The sequence below is a fragment of the Limulus polyphemus genome, unplaced genomic scaffold, assembly GCF_000517525.1.
Source record: "Limulus polyphemus unplaced genomic scaffold, Limulus_polyphemus-2.1.2 Scaffold43, whole genome shotgun sequence".
Classification (NCBI taxonomy): Eukaryota; Metazoa; Arthropoda; class Merostomata; order Xiphosura; family Limulidae; genus Limulus; species Limulus polyphemus.
In genome coordinates, this window is record NW_013665653.1 from 1059943 (window position 1) to 1071369 (window position 11427).

The following is an 11427-nucleotide window of genomic DNA, read 5'->3' on the forward strand; positions in this document are numbered from 1 at the left end:
ATTTATATATGTGCCTGGGAATATAGGTATACATTAAAATATTTATATATGTGCCTGGGAATATAGGTATACATTAAAATATTTAAGTATGTGCCTGGGAATATAGGTATACATTAAAATACTTAAGTATGTGCCTGGGAATATAGGTATACATTAAAATATTTATGTATGTGCCTGAGAATATAGGTATACATTTGAATGAATATGTTTGTGCATTTTTTAAAAACAATAAATGCATTAAGCGCTTGCACGACTGGTTAGTAATTGAATAGCTGCGCCGATAACCTCCAAGAAAAGTTATTTTATGAAATAGATCCATTGCACAATTTCTACAAGTTTCTTTCCTAAACAGATATAATGCTCTTATGCCAAGAGAAAGCCAAATCTAGAAGAATGGCTGTTTGAACATTTTATTATCTAAAAAATGTTTGTTTAAAATACATTTACTGATCAGTTCCCATATAAGACCTTAGTATAACACCTCTATTGGTCATTTGTACAGTAGTGTCAGTATGAAGCGAATATAAGATTTTGTAATCAAATGGGTGTCTATTTGAAATAAATACTTTGTTCTGTTGCCAAATGACTTATTGGTTCTAAAACATTCTGTTGATTAGTTCTAGAGTAGTGACTACTTGAAATAGATACAATGTTTTGTTATCAGACGAGTATTTGTTGAAAACAAATATACTGATCAGTTCCAGAATGGAAACTTGAGTCTAGCACTTCGATTGACTATTTGCAGTGTAGTGTTTATTTGAAACGGCTATAAACAGCTTTTAATCAATTTTATTTATTTCTGTAATAAATACATTGATGACTTGTCAGTGGATACTATGGATTTACACATCGTCTGTTCATAAATTCCAGATTAGAAGCTGCTTAAAATATATATACAATATTACGTTAGAAGACAGGTATCTATTAAAAAGAAATATATTATTCAATTTCCTTAGATATCTTTCGACTACATAACAATAAGCTTAATTGGAAAAACTATAGTTTCCACAAATATGTATGAATAACTAAAAACTTGCTGTTTTATAGGCTGCCATCAATTTTATTTATGAAAAATAAACAAGTTAGAGGCGATTGTAGGAAAACTGGCAAACAACTGGCACTGATATTTCTAGCCACTGTTTATGAGTGCTTAGGCAGTGTAACACATCTTTACATATACGCTAAGCACATGATGTTCAAAGATTTATTCAATGCACTCAAAGCCATGCATGAACAATGGTTGTGAGGGTTTTTCATGTTACAAGGAAAGTTGTCAGTTTTTACGTATCTGATTTATTTATTTAAAAAGTAATTCTTATAATAGGTATTACATGTATCTACGTTGCTAGACGATGTGGCGACAGTATATGTGTTCTAGGTTTTTTGTCATAAAACCAAAAATGTGTGTTCATGGATTATCTGAAATATATCAGACTGGAATCATATATTCTGGGTTATCTTATTAACTGACTTAAATTTCTCTCCTCTTTTGAATAAATACATCTGTGTAGTAAATTTAAGTAAGCTTTGTTCTAAGGTTCTTCCCCTTTTAAATAAATACGTCTGTGTAGTAACTTTAAGTAAGCTTTGTTCTAAGGTTCTATTATATGTTCATACCAAATAACAATTTAATTGATAAACCCATGAATCTCAAAAATATTTAAAATGTTCCCTAAAAATATTAAATTACCCCAAAACGTTAATTAGATGTTAACTGTTTTATTAATATTTTATGTTGTCCAATTTAAGAGCACTAAAGCTTTAAAAAGTTTAAGTTTTGAAGTGATTTTTTTAAGAAAGCTAACGTCTTCTTTTATAATTTAAACACGAGCACATGGTATTAAAATTAAAGAAAAGCAATGTTTTACCGTGATTTTTTTTTTTAATACAGTTTACTGCAGAACGTATTCACTTTAATTTTTATGCTCGCAACTATCTCGTCTGCCTCCAAGGTTAGACGGCTTCTCTGAAACACATTCAAGCTACAACAGAAGTTTGCTATTTCGGATTGATTATTGAAATTCTTGAACTTTTCAGAAATTAATTTAATAGTTAATATATATTTTCCAGGAGAGAGAGCTGGTATGCTTGTTTCCAGTTCGATATTAGCCGTATTTATTGGTTCTACAGTTGCCTTGGTCTTCTTGGTAATAATCCTGATTATCGTGATCAAAATAAGAAAGAGGAGGATACTGAAAGGTAGTTTATATTGTGTTATGCTATGTATGAACTTGTTATGTAAAGTTAAGTTCAGTTATTACTTCTATAGCTTCTTTTTTTAGGGAAAAAAACGGCATCTCCTTGATAGATTGGACAAAAAATATCTAATAAAAGCGTAAGTTTGCTCAGTTCTATGTTATTGCACTTGGTTCTTTCATTAACTTTATTAGAGATATGTAATATCACTAATGCTTAGTTAAATACAACAGGAAAAATGCTACTAAATTATCATATATTAATACATATTATATGTAATCCAATTTTGATTTAAATTTATTAGATTTTTCTATTTTATTTTAACATCAGCTCAACGAGAGAGCAGTGCAAGAGACAAGTAAGTGTGATTTCTACATGCATCTTCAGAAATCTAAAATATAGAAGAAATATATATAAAATCAACAGCTAGTTTGTAGGTTTCATTTTATCTGTTTAATGTCAAAGCAATAAAAGTTAAAGCTTTACCTTTTAAAGTTAGAAATTACTTTCAGTACTTATTCTAAATGTATTACATAAAAAAGTATATAAAATCTAACTCACAGTTTTATATACATATATAGTATACATATGACAAAATTAAACTACACAGTTTATTATATATATATATATATAGTATACATATAACAATATGTATACTATACTATACTCTCTGCGACGAGATAAAGACAAGTTTAGTTTATCAACATAATATATAATAACAGAGTTACCACTGCATTGTGCAGGTTTTTTCAAAAAGGGGGAAAAATCGAAACATTGAGCAAACAAAAATGTATAATTTTCTGAATAAAAAAAATGTCCTTTCGATTTCCTTTAAGCAGGTCATTTGAAAAGGTCTTCTGTACGAAACAATCCGTTTTTTCGAGATTTAATCTGTGATATTGTATTAGATGCAAAATTAAATCAACAAATATTTAGCATCTTCTATGATTACATACAAAATCAATGTCTAGAATAATAAACCAGCAAAGACATTCGTAATGGTTAACACTTTATTGGATATAAAATATAAATACCTTCAGGCTAAAAGTATCTAGTAAACGATACACTGAAATGTACTATAAATATTTGTTTGATTCCATATACACAGATATGTATATACACATGTACTGTTCACTTATGTAGGATAACTGAAAATATATGTACTGTACTAACTAAATTAGATATTCAGAATTTGGTGGTTCATCCATTAATAGTGTAAGTCAGAGTCCTCCAGAATAATTTGACTCTCCAAATATATTTTCATATATTACATAATCTTGCCTCAACGAGACTCACGTGTAAGTGTATTTACTGATTTATTTGTATAATTTTCTTGATCACATTTATAATTAATTCCGACATATATTGTTGTAGATTAGAAGTACCGCTAAAGAAAAACGTTGGTGACGTCAGTGAAGGTCCAGATATAATACCTGCTAAGAACTTGAACAGGGAGAGGTATTTAGGTACGTAAAAAATACAGCATCGTGAAATTCAGGATGAAAGTTCGAACGGTAGAAAACCATGAATTCAATGTTGAACTTGCACACGAAGTAAGAGTATCACAGTTTGATATAAATATACAGGTTAGCGAAACTAAATTTATTAAAAAATATTATGAATAATGTGAGCTGAGCTTTGCCCATTTATCTGTCTAAGCACAGTTACACATAACTGACGGAACTAAATGATATTATTAAAATGTATATTCCTTTAAATGAATGATTATAAACTTACGTTTATCAGTTGCTTTGAACAACTTGAAAATATCTACAAGTAGCATTGCCTGTTTCATATTCAATACATCAGCTTTTTTGTAAGCCACATTTCTTCCTTTCAATTAATTACTTAAACTGCGCATTTATTACGAGCGGTATCGTCTACTCAAACACAAGTAATGATGTATATTAATAAAAAATTTTTAACCGTATGGCAATAGTTGAAGACGAGTTTAATCCTCAATCTTTCCAGTTAAAAGTACATACATGTATCTTCAACAGGCTGTAAAAAGGATCCAGAAGAAAAGTGTATCCAGCTACACGTTACACCTTCTTCAACACAAAGTTATTTTGTCAAAGAAGAGTTAATGATTAGTAGTCCTTCGTCAAGTAAAGAGGTCATTTACCTTCCCGAGATATCATATAGAAGTCCCATCCACAACCTTGGGGTTAGGTCACAGGGTAGAGCTTCACCACAAGTGAGTTTCATATGCTTCTGCTTATCATATGTTGATAAAGTTCATGATCTGTGCTGAGTAACGATAAATAGTGTCGACTTTTAACGCAGTACACTGTGCGTGACCTCACTTTACCTGGTTCTTAAGATTAACATTTGCAAGAATACTATCGTGTATATTGTTTAAATCTCTAAGGTTTGTGAGAGTTAACAAGATAGTGTTTAGCCTACAGGAGGTTTTGTGTGGTGGGGAATTATTCAGTGTGGATAATGTAACATTCACCTACGACGTTTCCAATTGTCACTGGAGATTTTCATCAGGTCACTTTGAAAGTGTTGAACGTTTTCTCCAAATAATTATACGTGAATAAAACTTGTTACAATTTCTGTAATAAATATTTAGTTACTGCTTTACTCAGAACAATTAAAATACATTTTCCTTGTCACAGTTGTTATGGTGTGAAGCCTTTGCTGATGACGTGTGATTGTAATAAATGGTACTAGTCATAAGACAATAGAATCAGATTTATTGTATTTTTAATAATATATTCTTTATTCGATCACTTACATTTTTTCTTTTGGAGAAAAACGGTATATAAGAGTATTTCATCCTTATCGTGGCCGCCGTGGATATGTGGTTGAAATAATATTTTACATTCTTATTCTCAGAAAATACCGTAGGGAACCAAATAAAGAATAAAGTGTTAAAAAAGGCTAATGAGGCTTAGTCTTATGGCAAATATAATTTATTATAATTAATTTTCACTAGCAAAAATGTTCACACCATAGAAATTTCTATTCTAACAAATGGATTGTATAAATAGAGTCTCGATCACTACAGTATTTATTGTATTCCAACTGGCCTGATGAGTTCTGTTATTGAGCAATATGCATCGTCAGTAATGGATATTGTAGATGTAGTGCGGTTGAAATATTATTATACACGCTTAATCTAAGAGAAAGACGCAAGGGACCAAATGAAGAATTTGATGTTAAAATACAACAATCCTTTGTCTTTTGGCAAATATAACTGATTCTTCTCATTGTTGTTCTTGTCATGCATGCTTGTGATTCTATTAGAATCAGAAATTTATATAATGTTAAAATCATACTATTTTGATATATATATGTGTGTGTTATACACATTTACTATTTCTTTGTGTACCCTATTATATCATGAATCCTTTTCATCTAAGGGAAATATAAACCTAAAACTAATCAAGTCAATAATATAATAATTTACAAGGGCAATAGCAGTACAAAACGATATTCATTTATAGAAGATGCTTCAATTTACCTCATTCTGACTTTCAATATATTTAATACAGCCTCAAGACAAAACCCAAAGATATACAGCCTCTCCTGAAACTGGTCTACACACTAAACAACAAGAAAAGAACTCTGGACAAAGTAGTCAAGATAATCCAAAGAGAGGTACAGAGGAAGAAGACCAGCCTATAATACCATCGATGTCTGTACTCAATAACAAACAAGAAAGTGCCGTATAACTAGAAGATCAACAAATGATATTTTAAGGCAAGTTTCAGTAAACAAAATTGATACAACCCAAAACCTGGATGTACTTAAGCTTGATGGAACCTCTGTAACAATCTATATTTTGAAAATTTGTTACGTACCATTATTGTTCAGCTAGATTTAAAAGGTTTGATGCTATATTTTTCTTCAAATGTACGTCAAAGAAACAATAGTAACTGGTATTTCTATTTGTATTAAAACTTTATATATATATGAAAAACTTGGGATAAAAAATCTGAAACTTTGTGACTATATTATTGATGCGACACTAGAAATTACCAAGTCACAGCATCACTTCGTAATACAGTAATTTATTATAATAGGTGTGTCGGAAATCTATGCTTCTGAAACTTTTTGCTATTTTCTTTGCATTCTTTCATCGCCAGAGGCATAGTTTCTTCTCTTTTTTTATGTTTTTCTTTACAGATCCTGATTCATGCGAATCATGATCAATCGCACATTTGGATCCTTAGAAGTCGTTCCACGCGACTCTTATCTACCAACCGTTAGCTATCCTGTTGTCCTTCGCGGTTACTGGAAGTAAAAGAAAAAAACTGACTCATCCAAAACGTTAACAAAGTTGGAGCTTACAAGAATGATTCTAGTAAAGAGTAGGAAAATACTGACTATTACATTTCAATATTGAGAATGTATCCATCCTTCACGATAAAAGCTGCTTCATGAGGAAAGTGACTTCTTATGCTGTAGTAAACTAAAATACTTTCATATCAACAGCTTCCGTTACACGTTAAATTCCTATAATTATTATTGTTTAATATTCCACTGTAATTTGCTTGTTTTGTTTTTTGTTGTTTTTGTTTTTCAGTGGTCGGTACTATTTATTAAACGAAAACGTCTAAAACAAACTTAACATTCGTCAAAGCCTTTTACCACTAGAAAAAGTTTAAAGTTTTGTTTTAATTTGTAATTGCACTATTGATACGGGGCCTTTCAATAGGTAAAAAAAGATGATCAGCGCTAGCCTATTGTTCAAATCATAAAATTTACGTAAGGCCTAGGGAGAAAAACTATAGAACATAATAAACGCTTGGACATGCGCATTTGAAAGTTGCAAAATTTTGATATAAATATCAAACCAAAATAATTATAATTGACTTTCAGGTCTTGAATCAAATGTGTATTTTATCACTACACATTTACAGCAAAAAATTCCAATAACTTTCTATAATAATTATCGCAACCTGTACACGGATATCTAAAGTTTAGAGAAAACAGTTTCATTTTACACTGATTTTTATTTCACCCAGATATACATGTATGTACCGCTTTATCGGTGAAGTGAAATATTTATTGAAAGTCAGTGATATGGCTTATATGCTATATGCTTTTCATAGAGTTAGGATATAAATTAACCGTATGTGCTTAGATGTGGAAAAAATATGTCGGTATTTTCCAGTGTAAATCACATAAATAATAAAATATCTCCATTTTTACAACAGACAATATACAATGTATTAATATCTGCTCTATGCTTCATTCACAAAAAAAAGTTGTCACAATGCAATAGGATTTGCGAAACGAATCTTCGCGATGTTTTTTTTTATCAAGAATCAACAGACATCAACCATCTCAATAAGAAAATACAATAACGTCTATAAAAATTATTGCGACTCGCAAAAAACTATCTAGCTTTTAGAAATATAAAGTCAGTATTTTCACTGAACCTTATTCAGCTCCATAGTAACCTCTGGAGGCTGACACAAAAGTCTATTTCATTGTATCAAAATTTATATTGATGTTTTTCTTTTAAATTTCCTATCATGCGTAGAGATGCTTGTGTGTGGTATTTGTGATAAAAAATGTCTATACTTTTAATTAGTCAATAGAACGTATTACATTTGCAGCATTTGAGAATTGTGTTTTTGTTCTAAATATGTTGTCCCAGTAAGAGATGTTTTTGTATAAAAGTAAGAAGATGTCTTAGTTTAGACCAAAACATGGGATTTGGTCCGTAAATGTAACTACTGCTTAATAATGGGCCCTACTCTGTAACTGTAATTAATTCTTAATATTCCTTTTGTATAACTTAACTAACGAAATTCATTTAATCATAAAACTTTCTTGTTTAAAACAGATAGGAATTGTGACATTTTAACTAATTTCGTGTCGATATCTATTTATCTCTTTGCATTAGTTACGTGTTCGTCATTTGACCAGTCCTTTTAATCAAACTGTGATATTTTTATAGACATTTTGGCCATAAGTTAATGAAGCTGTTGATAAGAAAGTACTGGTAATGATGTGCTACGCTATTTGATAGTTTTTTCTTCAATCAAGATCATAAATAACCGAAATATCTGGAATGAGATTGCATATAAAAATAGGAAATTTTATATGTTGTCCGAATTCTACAAATATGACTGCTTATACACAAATTAGAAAACGTTCTCCAGTATTCATTAATGTTATTTTCTTTCGTATTGAGCACTCCCACGCTAAAATAAATGTTTCACATTGTTGTGTATTTGAGTGTTTGTGTTCTTCCTACTATTAGAAAGACTGACCAATACAATAGTATTGAATCACTTTGCTAGAGTAGCAGTTGTTTGAATGGGACGTTTATTGTATTTCATTTTACAACCAAAACCACTTTTGAGTTCAAAATAGATTTAAGGCTACAGATACTATACGTTAAAGTACATCTGACTTTATATATCTGTTTATTAAATTTGAGCTTAAGTCGCGTAATACTGGTTCATTATCAAAATCATAAAACGACTCACTGATAGCATAAACTTGATTTTCTTTTTCTCATTTTTAAAGTTCACATTAATCTTTGATCGAAGCGATATAAAAGCTATGGTCAATCATTCGGTTCAAAAATCCGGACAACGTATTTATTGAAACTAACACTTTAAAATTATCAACGTTCATATCAGAAACTTAGGGATTTTTAACCCGCCCGTTTATTTTCTCAAATACCTTTCACTCACGATTGTTTTCAAATGTTTTTCTAATCAGTTTCTGTATTTTAAAAGCCGTATCAAACTACTAAGTACTGTAGTACTTATATCTCTTTCAAACGTTTCTTGGATTTTTTTCAGTCGAACATTTGTTGTTATAAGAATTACAAAAGACATAACCCAAAGCATTACTAAGGATGTAATCTATAATGAGAAAGAAGAAAAGAAACAGCATACTTATTAGCAATAAAAGAAAGTTAGTATGTTTGCAAATTGATTTATATATACGCTGATCTGATAATGTTTTCAATAAAACGTTTATGGGACACAACATATATTTTCTTCACATCAATACATTATTAAATTTGTACGTAACATGTCTTCTCTTTACCATACAAAACTAAAGGAAAATCATAAAAGAAACTCAGGTTTCACAATTACATTTTGCAAAGAAGACGTGGAAAACTTTAGAGGAAACCTGGTTATCTTTTATTTCCTAAAGTAAATTAGAAATAATATACATAGAAATGAGGTATTTCCATTAAGATCTTGTTTTATTACACTTTTTTAGATTATGCTGGTACGTTCAAGTGTTAATAAAGTACGTCATTCACTGTAAAACTCGTGTTACTGTTTTAATTTAAGTTTAATACGGGTCTGGTCCCATATTAAAAACCAAGTTATGTAGTTAAAGTCTCCCAGTGGGCGGTAGGTTTATGGCTTAAAACACTAAAATCCGGGGTCCTATTCCCCACGGATAGCTTATTGTGCAGCATTGCACTAATTAAACACGCGTTGAAAATATTTTATTTCTTATTCATCATATAATTTGACTTAAACAATCTATACCTCAACAGGAATTAAATTGAACTAATGTACATAAGCATCTTTCATTTCAGATCACCACATTACTCGATTTTCCCCCGTAATATTAGATTAACGTTGTTTAAGAATTTTCTTTGAGGATTAGGAGTTAATAATAAATTTGTTCATAAAGACTAGTGTTATAAACAGTTTATGTTATTAAGTCTAACAGCAGCTAGAGAAAGAAATTATAACATATATTTTACCTATTATCTGCATGATTAAAAACGTAACGTGTGTAGGTGCGCCATCTGCGTGCGTAGGAAATTTTTAAACTTCATTAAAATATACAAAAAAAGGGAGTGTTTAGGTGTAGATAGTACTGCGCATTGCAAATGGAAAGGTATTTGAGAATGGATCTGTCATACCTCAGGGTCCTATCTTAGACAGGGGTGTTTATGGGTTAAGGTTTTGTGTGTGACGTTCTTCAATTGTTTATAGACATTTAGAGTAACAGTACCTTCACCCTGTTGAGTTTTAATACTTACCCCGATACCCAGGTTTTGATAGCGTCACTTGATCTGGAGTGTCTTACTAGATAAGTTGATCGGTTTGTCATTTTTGCTCAGACAACTCAAAGTGTGTTGTTTTTGCTAGAGGTGTTTGGTGATTATAAAGTGTTGTGGAATAGGTTTAACCAACTTATAGTAAATCGCATTCATTGAGACGCCACGCACGACCATCGGATTCGTTCAGAACTCTACGTACTTAACTTCATAAGTGAGAAGTCTAGACAGATCACTTAACTGTATTACTTACATTTTATAAACTTTGTGCATTCAAATACAAAATGCCACAACAACAAGAAAAAATGTTTCGTGTGCGAAAGTACGAACTTTACCCCCAGTAATCTATTAGATTACAATATATAATATAATGAAATCAAGAAAGTGATTTAACATTTATCGTAAGACATCTGTATCTTATAGTGAAATACTCTATATACGTTTAAAATTTAACTGAAGAATAATTCTAGACAACATTATCCAATGAATAGCACTCTTAGTGGATAATAAGACATCTGTATCTTATAGTGAAATACTCTATTTACGTTTAAAATTTAACTGAAGAATAATTCTAGACAACATTATCCAATGAATAGCACTTTTAGTGGATAATAAGACAGCTGACCAAATCACAGTTGGAATCATAAGTTATTAAAAAATGAAAATCAGCTATTGGTATCCAATAAAAAACACACTTCTATTGATATTCGTTATTAGAATCCACTCTTCAAAAATAAAAAAGGGTGATCGATCGAGCATCTAAATGATATTTAACTACTTCTTTAATAAATTTCATCAGAACTGTCTTATATATCATCAAAATAGCATAATATTTTCTTTGTTCCAAGTAATGCTAAATAGGCTAATATTGGTAAAGATTTACCTAATTTAATCACATTACTCAGTGCCACGTGTCTGTTTCTTTTCTTATCAGCAGCTCAAAAGTAGTTGAATCCTAGGTGTTACTAAATTAATTAAACTCTATACGAAAATGTTCCAGGTTGTGTTCTGTCATTGGAAGTATTTATTCCATCGTCAAACACAACCATTCTGTCAGCCATCATTACGTACTATTGCTCGACTTTACAGTTTCTGTTCTACAAAGGAGACCAAGCTCGATCTAGCATCTTGAAACTTTTTAAAGATCACAGTATGTGGAGTTGTCTTCCAAGACCATTTTTAAGCAGACTAAAGTCACAGAAGTCCACTGGAGCTTGACTTGGAAC

The 11427-nt window shown here is 30.6% G+C and overlaps 1 protein-coding gene across 1 annotated transcript in view; it reads left to right on the forward strand.

Moving 5' to 3' along the window:
- LOC106462127 (neural cell adhesion molecule 1-like) overlaps positions 1-8390 on the forward strand; it is a 122767-nt gene extending 114377 nt beyond the window's left edge. Inside the window, exons 10-15 of the mRNA XM_022389485.1 lie at positions 2071-2199; positions 2527-2554; positions 3571-3662; positions 4197-4393; positions 5700-5907; positions 6334-8390. Of these exons, the coding sequence (XP_022245193.1) occupies positions 2071-2199; positions 2527-2554; positions 3571-3662; positions 4197-4393; positions 5700-5879 (626 nt within the window). The 3' untranslated portion in view covers positions 5880-5907; positions 6334-8390. The remainder of the gene's footprint in view (positions 1-2070; positions 2200-2526; positions 2555-3570; positions 3663-4196; positions 4394-5699; positions 5908-6333) is intronic.
- The last annotated feature ends 3037 nt before the right edge of the window (positions 8391-11427 follow it).